Source organism: Strongylocentrotus purpuratus, unplaced genomic scaffold (assembly GCF_000002235.5).
Source record: "Strongylocentrotus purpuratus isolate Spur 01 unplaced genomic scaffold, Spur_5.0 spur5_scaffold_1, whole genome shotgun sequence".
Classification (NCBI taxonomy): domain Eukaryota; kingdom Metazoa; phylum Echinodermata; class Echinoidea; order Camarodonta; family Strongylocentrotidae; genus Strongylocentrotus; species Strongylocentrotus purpuratus.
Window position 1 is genome coordinate 24338808 of NW_022145594.1, and position 18302 is coordinate 24357109.

General features: G+C 37.0%; 2 protein-coding genes across 2 annotated transcripts; both read right to left on the bottom strand.

Moving 5' to 3' along the window:
- Positions 1-1178: 1178 nt before the first annotated feature.
- On the bottom strand, positions 1179-6801 carry LOC115918449. Its single transcript, XM_030978981.1, has 7 exons — positions 6695-6801; positions 5982-6134; positions 4824-4973; positions 4343-4609; positions 3359-3572; positions 2628-2801; positions 1179-1673 (listed from the first exon to the last, which is right to left on the bottom strand). The coding sequence occupies exons 1-7, from the start codon at positions 6708-6710 to the stop codon at positions 1526-1528; spliced, it is 1122 nt and encodes a 373-aa protein (XP_030834841.1). The 5' UTR covers positions 6711-6801; the 3' UTR covers positions 1179-1525.
- Positions 6802-7920: 1119 nt separating this feature from the next.
- On the bottom strand, positions 7921-17929 carry LOC115921293. Its single transcript, XM_030978633.1, has 4 exons — positions 17479-17929; positions 12115-12531; positions 11485-11907; positions 7921-8171 (listed from the first exon to the last, which is right to left on the bottom strand). The coding sequence occupies exons 1-4, from the start codon at positions 17534-17536 to the stop codon at positions 7921-7923; spliced, it is 1149 nt and encodes a 382-aa protein (XP_030834493.1). The 5' UTR covers positions 17537-17929.
- Positions 17930-18302: the final 373 nt, after the last annotated feature.

Consider the following 18302-nt stretch of genomic DNA (forward strand, 5'->3'; position numbering starts at 1 on the left):
TCCAAAATATACATGGTACATGTATAAATAAACGATTTAAATGCAATGAACAATCACAACTGACCCCGGTTAGATATAAAGTATTCTGTAAAGATCATATCAACGCTCTTATGAAGAGGAAAATAACATCATTACATATGTTCATGCTAGTAAATAATTTATCATTGATTGAAGGCAAACCCTGCATTAACTCCCGAGGTATGAGCAAACTCTTATAGCACCATTTCGTTAAAATATCAAACACTTTCAGTCAAAAGTGCACTCTATATAAATAGCTAGGGTGTCGGTACTTTTTCTCTACAACTAATTATATATCAATAATACATCATCATATTTATCAATTCATTCTCTCACTTTAATACTGTTGCGCAGGTCGATGTTTGCACTCTCGCAAACAATGCCTCCTGTTCATCCAAACGTGAAAACATGCCACAAAAAAAAAAATACCAAACGATTCGGGATTGTATGATAACCTTTCGTTTCCTTTACAGCATGACAAAAATACGAAATGTAGTTTTAAAAAACCACGGCATTTTTTTCTGTTCCGTTCTCTGGAAACCCCCCACCTGAATATGAAGACACCTGTCCCTATCCGCATTCTCTGCTTTGCAGCCAAGGGCGAAATGGAACTGTAATTTCCCTTTGAAGTTGGAATGATTTCTTTAAAACCTCTTTTCATGTAATGGTTGTGACAACAAAGTTAATTATTGTCTGAACTTTAGTGATCAATCTTTATGACCTTTTAAATTGACCAGTACAGTTTTGAGGACATATGAAAAATAATACCCATCCAGAGAATGGTCAGAGATGACTCACGTGATGTAACATATTTCCAACATGAAAAAAAATATGGATGTATATGACGTCGAACGAGTCATAGGCCTATACAGGGGGGTATTTCACAAAGATCCAAAGTTGAACTTTTCTCTAAGTTGAACTTAACAATTATGGAACGCCGTTGGCATCTATAAAAATATTCTGTTAAACTATTTTTAAGAGGCATAACATGTTGATTCAAATCATAATTGTTTTCTATTATCAAGGAGATGTTATGTTCTTGATGTGGAATGTATAAAAAGTCTAAAATAATTGAATTAACACTTTTGAGTATATTCTATTTTAAGCCTACAAATGGCTCTCCATGATTTTAACGTCCAACTTAGAGTTCATTTCGCCTTAGGGTCTTGATGAAACACCTCCTGGATATACCCCGTTTGACGTCACGCTCCCCGCCCAAACATACGTGTGTTTTATTTATCACAGCGATCAGGAATAAAATATTATCACAATCACTACATGAAAAGAGGTAGGCTTCTATAAACTTAAATGTATTCCAACTTTTTGGGCAAAGTGTATTTTCCGATCAACCGGCCTTCAGACCACAAACGGATCGGCCTGCAAGCCAATGTAATGAGCGGCTCATGAGGTAATACTTCCTTCAGACTCCCCGTGCCTATTTGATGTTTGCTGCTAATAATATTTGATTTAAAAAGTATGTCAAAGTTATTGGAATTTACTCCACAGGTTACGGAAATCCAAAGAAAGGGTCAGCGGTGAGGTGAAAGCAATCCATCGGTGAACCTTCCGGTGTAAAATCACTCTCCTGACCCTCGAATCCGGCTGGTCCAGCCTTCATACACACAACCGATGTATCCGGTACGCTTCCGACGCATCTGTTTAGTTTTATTTTCAAAAGGAAGCATCGAAAAGTTTTGTATTGATAAAACAAGTATCGATTGGTAATTTGATAACCTATTACCAACCAGCATAGAGCCACTACAATATGGCCCACGGGATAGATTGTATGAAAGTGAACACATTTTGGAAACAAAAAAACCCATTTGTGTTTTGGTTCATCAAGTTTTTCAGATTTCTTGAATGGATTCCCTACTAAAAGCAACGAAGTCGGAAAGGCCAAGGGATCTTGTCAATTTATTCTTTACTTGTTATTTTAAATGTCGCTTGAAGCTTTGACTAATAAACAGGAAAATAAACATCAACATCTTTTAAAAGAAAACAAACACAAACATCCGAAATATCTGATTTATGATGTTCCAAGCTAGTAACTTTAAAACTTTAAAACCATATTTTCTGTCTTTGTATTTTTATTTTTTAAAAACATGATTTCTTTGTATTAGGAAATTGTGGCGAGGAAATAACAATTCAAGTGTTGCAAATTTTAAGCACAAGGGAGTAGCAGTGGTCGAATGAGAGAAAGGCTGAATGAAAAATGCCGGTATCATGGAGGAGCTCTCATACTTTTATGTATTATTTATGATAAGAATAAAAATAATTATAGAAATAATAATAATAGTAATAATAATAATATTTTGACAATAATGATAATAATTATAATAATAATGACATACAATACATTTATAAACGCTGTACTGATATTATTCCGGAAGTAGCCAAGCGGAGTCATCGATGAATCACCATAATAATTCCTGTTTTAATGTCGCTGCTTCTATATTCATTACCTGAGATAAAATTATGCAAATAAAAATCACCTGTTTTATGAACATAAAAATATCAGCTTATATCGTGATTGATTGAAGAACGTTTGTATAAAGAACAACCCCTCAAAAAAAAAAAAATAAAGAAAAAGAAGAATAACTTGAAATCACCTGCAATAGTCGTCTCGTCCATCTCCGTCCTCGTCCTTCATGTACCAAGTATTGGAATAGCCCGGGTCAAACCATTCCTCAGAGGCGTTGGGTGAGGTATACGCTAGTAAGTCATCTTCCATCGAACCAGCGAGAAGACAAGACATGAACGGCTTGCCATCAGCCCTTACTATCCTGATTGATAGAAAATGCAAATCAATATTTATAAATGATGCTGATGATGACGACGACGATGACGATGGTTCAAATACTACTTATTATCCTCCTCCTACTCATTTTACTCCTCTTCTACCTTCTCCTCCCCATCCTACTAATCATACTACTACTACTACTACTTCTTCTTCTTCTTCTTCTTTTTCTTCCTCCTCTTCTTCTTTTCTTCTTCTTCTTCTTCTTCTTCTTCTTCTTCTTGTACTTATTACGTTGATAATAGAATAATTATAATAGTAATAATTTGAATAGAATAATGATATGCCAATACCGACACTGATTCAATGAGAAAAATCAAGATGATAATGATGTTGATGTTCATCGTGATGAAAAAACAACAACATCAACTATGACAATGTTTATAGTAGTTAGATTTAGTTCCTGAATATAAAGATGGCAGATTATATTTCTATCCAGATATATAAGTGCAAAAATATTGTTGCATTCAAGTACTATTAGGTCATAAACAAACACAAACAAAACGCTATTTCTATGTTTGGTAAAATTCTATCGTTGCCTACCTGCAAAAGTCATTTGGCGCCCCCTGTCCCTGAACGTCGGCCCAACCCCTGAAGAATGACGTCATACCCCGATCATTGATGACGTAGGAGCGCGCCAAAACGGTTCCGTTTGCGGGGCAAATAGTAGAGGGCGCGGTCCCATTCCCTGATAGTGTGGTTACGTTGGACCTGGTGGTGTTGTGGTCCAGGTTCGCGGATGTGGTAACGTTCGAATCTGTCAGGGGAAGATGGAAAAGAAAGAGAGAGAGAGAGAGAGATGGAAAGAGGGATCGGCAGAGAGAAAGAGAGAGAGAGAGAGAGAGGGGAGAAAGAAAGAGTGAGCGGGAGAGATAGAGAAATGAAAGAAAACAGAGTGAACTAATATAATACCACATCCGACTTATAAGGGTGATATTCAAAATGTGAAATCCCAAATTTGCCACAGTTCTTTTTTAGTAAGTTTAAGATGAAAGTTAATGGAACCAATTCATTAACGTTTCCTGTAGGACGACACAAGCTGGTGGAAAAAATAAAACGTTCCTTTCAGCCGTTTATCCAACAAAATACAAAATAAACATAATCAGCCAATATGAATTCATCCACATCAAGAGTAATAATGCAGTGTCTAGGGGTATGGGATTGGATCCTTGCCTCACGCTGGCGGTAGGGCAGAATATACCTTCGAATCCTAATGTGTCTTATTATGAATATTTTACATGAGTCGTTAAATGACGGGCATATAATGGTTCCACCCTATGCTTGGTACGCTACTAGGGATATTGGATTATGAGGCATTTTCTTCTGTGACGTAGTACTGCGTCAGCTACTGACACACATGTAAGTAAGTGTAAGTGAACAATGCGAGCATTGCGTTTGCGTTAAATTACTAAATTCCTGTTCAGCTCAATAAGCGTAGGTAATGACGCAATAGAAAACATACCCTGTGTCCAACATGGTTTTATTAACAATCTGACCATTGGAAAATTCGACGAAAATAAATCCTACCTGTCGCTCCTGATTCCATGGTGTAATTCATCATCATTGTGACGTTACGTGACGTATCATTTATGGAGCTTGGTGTAGGCTGCACCGTGTCATTGTAAATCTTTGTGACGTTTTGTGTTGGAGGCAGCGTGACGTTGTACGTCATTGTGGAGTTGTACGTCATTGTGACGTTGGGAGTCATCGTTACGTTTGCAGTCGTTGACTGATTCGACGTCGAATTTCCTTCAGACGGCGTTGACGGTGTCGTTTGAGAAACGTTTTGTGTTCCTGATCAACAAAAAAGAGAAACTTTGAATTTGTGGATAGTTATCAGCTAGTATTTTCCTCTCATACTATGTATTGCAACTAAAAAGGTCAGCTAAACATTTGTAAATATCAACTTATTATTGATTTTAAAGATTTTCCTTTGTTTAACATGTTCTTAGAGCGGTTGGGTTTATTAATATAATACGGAACATAATCTGTTAAGCTTTCCACATACCATTTAACTTGATGAACATTGTTTTCTCCATATTCTTAAACAAGCAGATGTATTCGCCAACCCATGATGAATTCAATGACGTAATAGTCAGCATGGAGGTGAATGTACCGACATCGGTGCTGTATACCTCTCCGATGCTGTTCTCCTTCCCTGCGTTGAGAGAGAGGAAGAGAAAGGGGGAGGGGGATATGATAAAGTAGGTAGTAGAGAGAGAGAGAGAGATGGGAGAGAGAGAGAGAGATGGGAGTGTGAGAGAGAGAGAGAGAGAGAGAAAGGGGGAGGGGGATATGATAAAGTAGGTAGTAGAGAGAGAGAGAGAGAGATGGGAGAGAGAGAGAGAGAGAGAAAGGGGGAGGGGGATATGATAAAGTAGGTAGTAGAGAGAGAGATTGGAGAGAGAGAGATGGGAGTGTGAAAGAGAGAGATAGAGAGAGAGGAAGGGAGAGAGAGAGAGAGAGAGATAGAAAGAGAGAGGAGAGAGAGAGAGAGAGAGGGGGGGGGGGTGGCATGAGAAAGGTAAGAAGAAGCAAAATTAAGAAAAGAAGAACAACAACTATAGACATAATGGGAAAAAGGGGCATTTTGAAACTATCATAGCCATTTATATACAAAGTTAAGCCAACTCAGTTTATGGTGGGGAAAATTTGCCGAATATTGCTTTGGTGGACAATCACAAAACAAGAGAATAAACGCCATGCTGTGACCAACACAAAAATGTGGGCCAAACTCTTTGTCTAGACAGATAGATTGCTCATAGGCAGATCCACATCAACCACATACATTTTAAGACCAAAATTACATAGTCCCTATCTTTCGGCTAAAAACTAATTGTAATTTTGCCCCATCGCTACGTCTGTAGTTGAAAAAAAAAAAAATCCTTTCATTAAAAAAGAAGGCTTTCACGTCGTACGTGTCTCATATAATTCATGAATATTCTTCGGAATGTATGATAGAATTGTATAATCCTGAATTAGTGATCATTGTTTATATTTATTTGAAGCAATATATTTCATGTTTTACTTTGTGCCATTTGCCTTGTAAAGGGACAATATGCAGCAAAGTAACTGAATTCCCATAGCCATAAAATTCCATTTTATCTTCCTAACAAGGTTCAATTAATTAAGCATTAAGTCGAAATTTGAACATAACATAGCCTACCCTCAGTTGCGATTTCTATTCCGTTGGGGTCGAACCACTGCGGCCGACTGCAGTTCGTACAGCTGGCCGAGCAGAACGCGTTGACCTTGGACCCTTCATCTTCGATCACCTGACCCCGTCCGCCAATGAGAGGCCAAAGCGAGATCTGCCCTTCTATAATCACGTGACAAACAAACGAGTGAAACAAGTCAATGCATGGACGATTTTTTTTTCTGGAAGGAAATTTTCATGGACCTCACATCAAACTTATTGACATTAGTAAAATTCAAGCATTTGATTCTCCCTCTATTTTATATCAATAGTACTTTTCTTTTCTTCATTGTGATCGACTTAAAATCAAAACGTGATAATAAATTGTGTTGCTCTTAAAATGCATGATGCCAGGCTTTTGCATCTTTTTATGCAAATGGTAATGACCAGGCACGTAGCCAGAGTTTGATGTTTTTTTTTTTTTGGGGGGGGGGGGAACATACATGTAATCGATCGGGGTAAAAAAAAAAAGGGGTCTAAAAAATTCCACCGATCTTGGAAATTTTGGGGGGCACGGGGCATTGTGTATACATTATCTTCGGGTGAGCCTGAATCCCATGACCGGGGTGACACTATATCTCTAATGCGCTTAGAGACATCGTCGATGTATTTAGCGCTATTTTATGCTATTAATTAGCTTATTATTAATGTTATATCATTTGGTATAAAGTTGAATAACCTACCGTTACTGTAACACATCGCACTCTCGTCGTAAATGGACGGGTAGTCATTGCAACTCAACAGACGAATCTCACTGTAAAACCCCGCAATTGGGTCGGCGTTACATGAATCCACGACCCGCTGGCATAGCTCACGACAAGGCAGCAATGGTTCTGATAATAAAGAAATGGCAGCAAAGAAATTAAATAATTTGATAAATGTGAAATGATCTCAGTGTTGAATATAAGGGTTTCCGAAGTATCCTATCATGGATGAAAAAATTAACTTGGAATAGATTTATTTGAGTTATAGAATGGAGAGAGTCCGACGAAAAGGCAAGAGGTAGAATAGAGAGAGAGAGAGAGGGGTGGCAAATGGAAACGTTGTATCATCCGCTCAATCTTCCTTGTGTGCATGGAACAAATAAGCATCTTTGCATGAAAAATTGCAGTTTTCAAAAAAGTGCGTTTTTCCCCAGCATTGGGGTGCCCGGGAGTCACTTGGGTAACGTTTCAAAAAATATAATTTAACAAAATAATATGCACTTTCTCTGTACTTTTTTCGGATATTAATTGCACTTTCGCCGCCTCCGCGAGTCCTCACTCGTTCTATTGTGGCCAGGCGGCATTGGGGCGAGTGGCTAATGAATATGATAATCATTAGCTTTCTTCTGGTATATAAACTTATTTTAATTAGTTGGAAATTGTTGTCGGAAATCACCGCTTCACATAATGAAACTAACTGCCCGATGAAACCAATGGCCCCTGACCCCTGCACTCAACACTGTGAGGGAGTTAGTGTGTGGTCAACTTCTTTCAAGAGACAAACCAAAGCGAACGTTTCCATAAATGGAGAAGGGGTGTGGGAGACGGACACGGAGAATGGTGAAAAAGAACCCCTCTTTAAAGGATCGATCTTCATTTTCCATTCGCAGTTGGTCATAATTCGCTGACACCAGACTCTGTGGAAAAAAACATTATGTGTTTACATGTCTCGCACACACTACATCCGTGGTCCCACCAAGAAATACCACCTGAGCCTCTCCGAGAATCTTCGGGTAAGGGAATCGTAAGATAACGGCTTTTCTATATGTTTATTGAGGCGATTGGTAGAATATGCAGATCATTACATGCGGTCTGTCTGTCATAAAATTGAAGTCCAACCCAGGTGCATGACAGCACCTGTTATCGGGTAAACATCCGTATGATGTCAAATTTCCAATAAAAGTCCACTGTTATGCGTCTTTAATTTACATCTGATTCTTACCTACTTCAGGCCCCAGTCTGGTACAAGGCGGTGCGTACACCGTGCATAAGAATTGCTTCATATATCCAGCGCACTCTGTATCCCGGTTCCTCAGTATCTTCTCCACTGGTGCGATGATGCTGGCCGCAGCCGCCTGAGATGCGAAACCTGACCCGCTGGAATACTGCACGTGGCGGTAATTCACATTGCTGCACAGACTGCGAAGTGTAGAGTACGTAATCTCTTCACAATGGGCTGTAAGAAAAAGAAGGAGAAAGAAAATGGCATATGAAAAAATTATATAAGCAGAGAGTAATAATGGGAAAGTTGGAAAAGATAAAAGGGAAGAAGAAATATATACGAATACGTGTTGCAGTACATCCATGTAATCTTATACTTTGTTATGATTTATTTTTTTGTTGTGCCTTTCATAATAATGATAATGATATTGGGGGACTTTCACGGGGGGACTTTCACGGTTTCGGTGATTTAGTTTGCCCGGCCCATTTCTGGCAACTTGTAAATGTTAATGGAATGAATCACAACAATGATTTTTGTTTGTTTTGTATGATTTTTTCTTCTATGTAATTCTTTTGTATACACTTTGTTTGCCGGATAATAATAATAATAACATGATAATAATTAATAATACTAATAACAATGATAACAATACAAACAATGATAAGGATGATATAAAATAACAACAATGAAAATACTAGTGACATTAAGTATACTGCTACTAATACTAATGATTAAAGTCACATATTTTAAGCGCTTAATTCTACCACTCCGGAATTAGCCAAGCTACTCTGATAAAGCACTCCGGCATTCAGGGAATTTCTTCCTACCAGGTACCCATTTACATCACCTGGGTAGAAAGTGGCAAATGTAGATTATACTGTGTTTTCAACTGAAAAAAATTGTGCCGCGGTGGGACTTGAACCACGAATCATATAATCCAGAGTCAGGGGACATATCCACTAGACCACACAAGCTCTACATTATTCAAGAAAAGCTTCAAAGGAATTTAATTTCAAAACGCCATTTCTATACAATCAACGCATAATCTACGTAAGCATGAAATACCTTTAATCTAATTTAATTCTTAGTGAAAATACGCAGATTATTTAACATTTATGCAAGCAGAAAATCGCAAACTCATGATTCATGAAGTCTCTATTCTTTGTATTTTTAAAAGACTAATTCACAACCGATTAAAGATCGAAAGGAACTGTAAAACAAAAAAGCTATGCATTTTTGTTAAAACAGCTGTTATTCAAGAAAACGAAACATGTTTTATTTGAACTATGTTAAGATGCTACGATGTTATTTCAATTGATTGTGTATGATTGTTTGAATTGTTCAAAAGCATATATTTATCAATAAATTCATTGTACAAAAAAAAAAAAAATCATTCTTAGTCAGTAGATTGACATGGGGCCGTTAGAAAGACTTCAAACTATGAGAAAAAGTCAAGGTGAAAAATGTTGTTCTAGTTTTCGGAATTCCGCTATTACAGACAAGTCACCTCAAGTGATTTCCGCATCTTCCTCCTTAGCCTCGTCTTCAGGCTCAATAAACATGTAATATTAAAAATTGAGACTGGTCCTATTTGTTTGGATATTATAATCAATACAATTTGAATCGAATTGAATTATTAAACGAGGTGGGGGGAGGGTAGACTACAGAGAGAGAGAGAGAGAGAGCGTGGGTGAGGGTACGGGGTAACAAATTATACTATATATATATATATATATATATATATACATGTATTTACATTTTTTTGTGGGGGGGGGGGGCATATTATAAAAAGGGGCATATGTTAGTTGACGAAGCGCCCTTACTCTCACATAAAAGGGGTATTTGTCTTCTTATTCTTGTTATTAGATAGCTCTTAAAATGATAATTTGACCCCCCAAGAAAAACTACATTTGTATTAATTCTTCAAAAGAGAACCGGTTTAAACTTGTTTAGGCACAATCTGATGGTTCGATTTTAAAATAAATAAGGCACCATTTCAGTTCTTATAGATGATCGATAACTTGCATGAATCAAACAGAAAAATCGCAAAGAAGTGGGTCGCTTGAATTTGCTTTTAAATTGAATGGTTGTTACTAGGAATCTGAAAAAGGGAGAGCAGAGAAGAGTTTTGAAAATATAGATACACCGTCTAAAGCAGCATATGGCTGACCTCAGGTCCCTGCCCGATAACCAATGGAATTGACGGGTCAATCACGTATCAATTAAATGGACTGAACTATTCGTAGATAACCACCATGATCATGACCTTGACTACCTGTTAGCCCTGACATGTTTAATTAAGGGGTGAGTTCACTTTTCAGAATAGTAATTATTACAATGTCTGGGAACCTCGCGGCACAATGACTATTATGTCAAGGCAGCAAAAATAAATATAGTTAACAACTACAATATTTATACCCTTATCGATTTTTGTAATTTCTGAGGTATGTGAAAGTTGATTTGTTTCAATTAATGTTGTTGGAGAATGTGACTCATTGAAGCATACATCTAAATGTATTCAACAAAGACCCTAATTCGACCAGTTCAGCTTTCATTCCTGAGTTACGAAAAACACAAAAATCTAATTTAGAAGGGTTATGAATGATTGTTAACCGTAGTAGTTAATTCAAATCAATCAAACAAGCTCCTCCTCAATGGCATAGTGTGAGTCCATCCATTAAGGGGGATGAAGGGGGGGGGGCAAAGGAACGACTGCGGGGCACCTGTTTTATTCTAAACGTGAGGGGCGAGTTTACAAGACTGATTAAAGGAAAGGGTTCGGGATGTGGTCCATACGTCTTATTTTCTCCTCATTAACCCCTTCTCCCTTTCCCGTTCTCTCTTTTCATTTTTGGTTATATTTGATTTCATCGTTTAAATGGGGGAGGGGCGTGCCCCTGTGCCCCTTTTTTGTAAAATCTACGCCACTGTATCTCCGTAGCTGTACAATATCCTCTATTTCCCATGTAGTCCATAAAATAATGTTTGATCGTTCTCCATAAAGACCCTCTATGATTGACTTTATATCCAGGTTCCATACGTGCTACGATCATGCGTGGGTTGATCGCACTTTGATTAAATGTCAGTGACCGGCTTATTCGTTTTCAAGGTCGTATCATTACCTTGAACTTTAAACGGCTCCACAGTACTGCGATAAGATGTCATAAATCAGAGAAAAGTCGAATAAAAACTAATCGCATAGCTCCCGGTTGTGGTATCGATGCAGCTACCCTAGTATTTAAATAGGACCCAGTTATTTATTACATCATAAAACGAATGGAAATAATAATTTGTATTTCCTTTCTTATGATATGAATCGGCCAAAGTCAAGGATGAATTATATCCATAGGCGTATCGTTAAAACAAACAACTTGTCATATCACATTTTCTTCACGCAAGTGATAAACAACTAAAGCTCTTACGTTGAATGTAGGATTCAGTTTCGAGCCCGATTTGAAATTACAGTTTGTCTCTGTTTGTCTTTAGATTTTACAGCAGAAATAAAACAGGGAGATGAAATATGTTTAAAAAAAAGACATGTTCTTACGGTGAATATAAGGTTCCATGCGGGCATCTTCAAAAGCACCAACATCCGTCTGGTTGAAGGCTCGGGTCAGAACCGTGTAAGCCGCATCTGAGGTCAAATCAAGATGGAGCTGATCCTCACCAGCAATCACGCCCTCACCGCCGTCATCTCCCCGGTCGTTATAGTAGATGACGTCAAAGCCTGTGACCTCCGGACTGAGGTTGGGTTTCGGGTCCTTGACCAGCACCCAGCCATCGTTCGACGCGGATCGCTCCACGGTGAAGATGACGGAAGGGACGTATGGTTCCTCCGGCCTGGGTGTGGATTCGGTGCTGGTTGTGTTCATGACGGGTGTGGTGGTATTGGTGGTGGTGTTGGTGGTGGTGTTGGTGGTGGTGAAGGTAGTTGAAGTGGTGGTCTCTTGTTCTCTGTAGGTGCTGAGATCTGCATAAGAACAAGCATAAAAACAATCTAAACAACTGGTATTCATGGGGCATTGGCAAAATTGAGGCGGTGGTGGTTGTACTTTTTTTTAAGAGGGGAAGTTTAAAATTCTTTAGAAATGCACCAATAGAAAATATAAACATCAATTTGACAAGAAAGCCAGAGCACAATAAGGGTTTTAAGAGGTGAAATACTCAATAAACTCACCAGTCAGGCATTTCTTTTCCTCTCTCCTGGAAGGGTAGTTTCTGCATCCGAAGACTTCCTCTGACTTGAAGCCCATGCGCTTCATCTGACCCTTGCACTTCTGGTTGATGATCTTCCTGCATGTGTCTTTGCAGGGGGGCATTCTCTCCCCTGTTTGATAGTCGCATGCTGGTAGGTAGGCCCCACAGATGAGGGCAAGGAGGTCCCGGGAACACCCTGTTTCCACCAGAGGCATCAGGCGTTCAACCTCCTCTACGATCTCGACCTGAGCTGCCGTCCAGCCGAATATGTTGCTCATAGAGATGTTGCGGAAGCCTAGTCTTCTGCAGGCATCCACCTCGTTCTGCTGGCAGAGCTCCCGGTCCTCCGGCGGATAGGGTCCCCCTCCAAGGGTTCCTATGAACATTTGAAGTAACACTGGGAACGAAAAGAACAGGGTTTTGGTTAAATCAACCATACCTCCATTTGGGAAGAACGCTTCGTCAGTTAACCAGTCCAAGAAACTTATGAAGTCCCATTTATTTTGCTAGAAAACAATGGATTGTATTGGCCTTAGTATTTAATCATGTTATTTTGAAGTGTTTGTTTACATGAAGAACAATGTGTTCACCATTTAGTAACTAGAAGGAGAGGGCGTCATATTAAACGTTGGACTGGCTCGGGTTGAGAAATAGAGGCAGGAGAAAACCAACATTTGGTAACAGAGAGGCAAAAGCTTCACATTGGGCGACATCATAATGGTTCTACGAAACCCAGTAAGAGTATAGTGTCAGGCATAGTGTTAGGACTAATTCTTGGTGAACAGCTAGGTAAAGGCTTATTAGGATAAGTGTCACGTTTAGTGTTACCTACAATCAGTTTTAGTGCTAGGTTTCGGATGTGGGTTACCTTTAGCTTTCAGTGTTATTGGTGAATAAAAAAGAAGCTGATCTGTGAAATACAATCAACTTCGGTGTTTAAGACGTAACAGCCTATCTCCTGAGCGTGGTCAAAAGAGCCTATTATGAGCTCATGTAATGAAACGCACATATTCTGCTTTCACATAGGCTTCCCCCCCCCAAAAAAAAAAAGAAAAAGAAAAAAGAATCGAACAAAACTATTTATTCAAGCTTCAACTATTCCCTTAAAATCTTTTTGAGCACTGATGTATCCATGTGGAAAGAAATCACTCAAAGCACCAATTCAAAAGTCGATATCATATCCCTTTAAGAGTATTCAGTTGAATGGAGATGAACAACCCCCCCCCCCAAAAAAAAAGAGTAAAACAAAATAAAACAAAATAAAACAAAATAAAACCAATACTACAAGTGGAAGAAGAGGAAACCATGTGACCGTTGAAAAAATAAGTCGAAAAATATAAATCGTTTATAAATCCGCTAAAAGGACATGAAAGAAGAAGCCCCTTTGTGAGTTTTCAACAAAATAGATTGACCTAGCCGATAAAAAAACAGGACACTGAATGGGACTACGGATTAACCTGCACCGAGCTTAGCGAATCTTATACAAACAGAGGCAATGGTCTTTAGGAAAAGGGTAATATCACAATGTATTTTTATAAACAGTACATTTCGTTATTTTAAAGATAAAGGCGAGTTCTAGTAATACGATTGCATTGTGAAAGAAAAGGTGTGGAATGGATCAGAAAAAGTTGATCATATAGCATGTAAGTATTGGTGTGTACTGCAAGATTCTGGAGTCATCAAAATCACCATAAATTTGACCCAGTCTTGGTAAAGTAACAATCACTGTACACAGAAAGATGTATATGGGACAACACAAATGGTGTCGGGGCTAGTACCACCTTGATTTCCTTATCTTTCTATGCTCATTACTCAGCCATTATACATTTTCTTCCAAATTTTTTTGGCACATGACATTTAATTGTAATCTTGAACATTCAGTATAAGTTTCGTAAGATTCTGTGAGAATTCATTTTTTAATTTTTTACCAGAACTCAAGTTTATCTTTAAAATAACTTGCATATGTAGTAAGTTGTTTTTGCGCACAATTATTCCTCCCCAAAACAACATCAACAGTAATATAATGATCTGCGCACAAAATGATTCTAACAACTTTTCGATTTGTTTTAAAAGAAAAGGAGATAAATTAAGCTATCATGAACTACCGACAAGGTAATTTAAATTATTGCCAGACAAAGTCGACAACGTAATAAAACTTTCCGTGTTCAATTCTTATGATGTTAAATATGCAAAAATTATCTTGGCTAATGTCCCAAAGTTGTGTATTTACATTTATTTGCTCATGTAAGTCACGTATATCATGCCTAAATGTTTTTAAAACGTTATTATTATCTAGTTTTATGATTTTTTTATACGCTTGATATTGACTAGTCCGATCAAGCTGTCCATGTTAGATTTTTATGATATGAAATCCGTGTCAATTATCTCGCCTCCTGATCTAAAGCTGTTTACCCTATCATTTGCTCATTATACATATAGCATGCCAGATTAATTTCCTTTAATCGTATATTTGTTATGATTGTATTACATTATATCGTTTAAAATTCTTCATTAGTATCAATTATATAGCATATACAAATACCTCTGTGTTGCGCCCCGTAAAGTCATAATGTATTTCACCTATTGTTCATATAACTGATATCCTTTTTGTTCTTGGTCCCCTTCTTCCTCTTATTATCCTCCTTTTTCTTCTTTTTCCTCCTTCTTCTTCTTTTTTTTTCATGTTCATTATAATTATTATTGCTATTATTATCATTATTATTGTTCAACATTCATTTCCGGAGACCCTGAATTACATAATAAAATGAAGTGAAAGGGAAAAATGAAAAAAGTTCGATAAAAAATGTGATTGGATCAAATTTCAAGAAGTTAAAGGTGATAAACAGTTTTGGAAAATTTTGAAAAATGGATGGATAGTAATTCTTTAAAATGTTGATATATTTGGATGCCTCTGTGGATATTATAATCACTAGAAAATTGAGCCCCGAAAACAATTCTGCTTTCGAGAAAATGTTTATAGACCGAACGTAATATTTCAATCATGCAAATGCTTAGCTTGTAACGGCATTCAGACTTTGCATTTTATATGTCTGGTTTAGTAATTTGTACAAGTGCGTGTCAAATCTTAGTTATTGCATGGTACTAATCAGGAAATGATTGTTGTTTCATAATAACAACCTACTACAACTAGTTCATACAGGAGAGGTGACCTGATATTTTGCTCCAGCCTTTATTTTGTCAAAGATATAGGGTCGAGTTCTGGGTTAGAATTTGTTTTTATGTCAGGTTTTGGGGATATGGATCTGAATTGGAAAGATATTACAAGAAATAAAATGCAGAATCAAACATTAATGCGGCCTGTATTCATGTATTACGTCTCTTCAAACAGATGAAGATTTATTATTTATTCAAGTTTTTTTCAAAATAGATGGTACGCACATTCAAAAAAAAAAAAAAAAAATAAACAAAAAAAATCTGCTTTCCAAGTACGCCCCCTATGAGAGCGCCAATGGCTGTATTATATTATATTAATTGGTTACTGAAAATTTCATATGCTATATATATATATATATATATTATAATACAAAAATATTCATAGTTTGTGAAGTGTTTTGGCTACCTTTAATAAAATAGTACACTATTCAAAATTCTTTCATAAAGAAAATGATCATTGGACACTAAATTGCACCTTTAAAGAATTATGAAACCCAATGTTTCATTATATACATTCAAACTACATTGAATGTATCACTGTTGAGTTGGACAGTGACAAATTATATTTCTTTCCTTCAATACCATGTTTGAGGGGTAATGTTTGGTTTTAATGTGTCTGTAAACCCACTCCTGACGGTAAATGTTGTCACCTGTAAATATTATGTAATGTCCAGCCAGATTAATTTGACTTTGAATTTGAATTTGAATTTATTAACAACAACACATCATAACAATGACAGTACATATTAACAATCATACAATACAAAGAATAATACTGATACCTGTATACATACCATAAGAGTAATGTTGATTGAACAGTAATGTTTTTTAAACGATATTTAGACATACCTCTGCATACTATTTAATGTACATTAATATATACGTAAATATGTGTATTACTATATTTAGGTGAAGTTGTTATTGGGAACTAGTTAGCACAAGTGCTAGCCGAACCTAGGATGTAGTAATACAAATAATATCATACAGATGTGCATGACAGAATTTAGTCCACGGATGATAAGGGAAAGTTTAACACAATTCTTAGGAGCGTTTGTCGACCCCATCCCACAGGTTATTTGTCTAATAGTGTTGGGATTATTCTTATTATTATCCATAATCTTCTTCGCACTGAGAAAGGCGCTTGGGTTTAATCAGTGGGATGAAATCGATCTATTTTAAAGGGGAAGTCCACCATGATAAGGGATAGAGCAACGTCGATCTGGCGCTGCTCAGTGGCTGCCGGGCTCACGATCAATTGGGCAAAAAGAATTTCCGTTTCGGTTTAATAAAATTTGGAGTGGACTATTAGGCTATTATTATTATTATCATTATTATTATTATTATTATTATTATTATTATTATTATTATGATAGCGAGCTTGTATTAATAAAAGCAGAGAAACAAGAATACAAAAAGTGAAATTTTGAGCAATATCCAATTAAAAATAGGAAAGTAATGTTTTCTTTAATGTTTTCATCAGTGGAACAAAAGTGCCTACATTGCGACATATCTCCTCTCCAAATTCTGCATTTTTTTGTTTTAATAACTTTCATTTTTTTAGTTATTTTTGGCGGAATAAATTTGTTTCATATAGGGGTTGTATAAAATCATATTTGAAATAAACATATTTAGTGTGCACGTATTTTTATAGGAAAAATATAATATATATCGAATGAATTTCTTACATATTTTTTAGTACAAATTAAATGGCAGGGGAGCTCGCAAGATACGTCACATGATTGCAACTTTAACAAAATCATAACTTTCTTATTTTTAATCAGATTTTGCTTAATGTTTTACTGAACGATTTCTCTTATTTTCTGATTTCGCTAAAACCATGTTGATTAATATCACGGCGCATTCCCGTTGGAAAGGTAGAAAATTGTAAATGAAACTGGGGGACTATTTCGGGACAGAATTCTGGCGTAAAAAAGTCATTACCGGTATTCAAAGTTAAATTCAACATCCTTTTGTATTATCATGATGCAAAGGCGACAGTTTCAAACCCATCTTGTTGATAGCTAGCTAAATGTATTTTAATTATTATCAATTATTATTCATTTACAGAATCATCTTCAAGCAACAAGGCTTACCGAAATTACAGAAATAATCGGATTTTGAAATTGGAAATCAGAAAAATACGAACCATCTAGAACATGCTTACACTCACCAAATGTCCAGACGAATATCGAAAGAAGTCGACCACTTTCCTGGTTATGCTTTGCCATCCTGACACCGCCTTATGTCTCGTAGAACTTCAATATTCAAAATATCTTCAATTTGACGTCAACACCTACCAGAAGTCAACGACATGGCTCTTACTTTTGATAAATATTGGTGAAAATAGTTGTGTGATTATTCGGAATGATGAACCAATTAAGGCTTGTAGGGCTATTCAATATATATCAGAATATAGTGAATATGAGGCGGCTTTAAATTACAACTTCCTCCTCCGCAAGTTGTTCCTGACTCTCGACCTCTCTAAATCCTTCACTGTCAGTCTGGTGAAGTATAGTAACCTTGTCGAGGCGTCAACGTAAAACTACTATGGGTCAATCGACCCCACTGATTTGGCTAAATCTGCTCTCGATTATCACTATGCTTCGGAAAACTTAGGATCGGAAGAGAGCTCAATTTCAGAGTCGGGGTATTACTAGAGCCGTGATAGAAAAACAAAGATGAGTTCCGAGGTCAGGTACGATGGGGACAAGGACCTAAAACCGGTTTAAATCCTCGAATTCCGGACGGAAGGTTGTAGGCTCATCGTATCATCGACTTTAAGCATTTCAGTGGCTTCTTTCTATTGGCACTATACTAGTATTTTGCAGTATTGCATATATGGTATGTATACTATTCAATATGTGATTGTATACAAATGATGCATGCGAGGTTCTTTTTTAAAACTATGCGCAAGAGGTGACCTCCAATAGTACTATTTGCTGAGGGGCGCAGCCCAGAAGCAAATGGTACTATTAGAGTTACCGAGGCCCATAG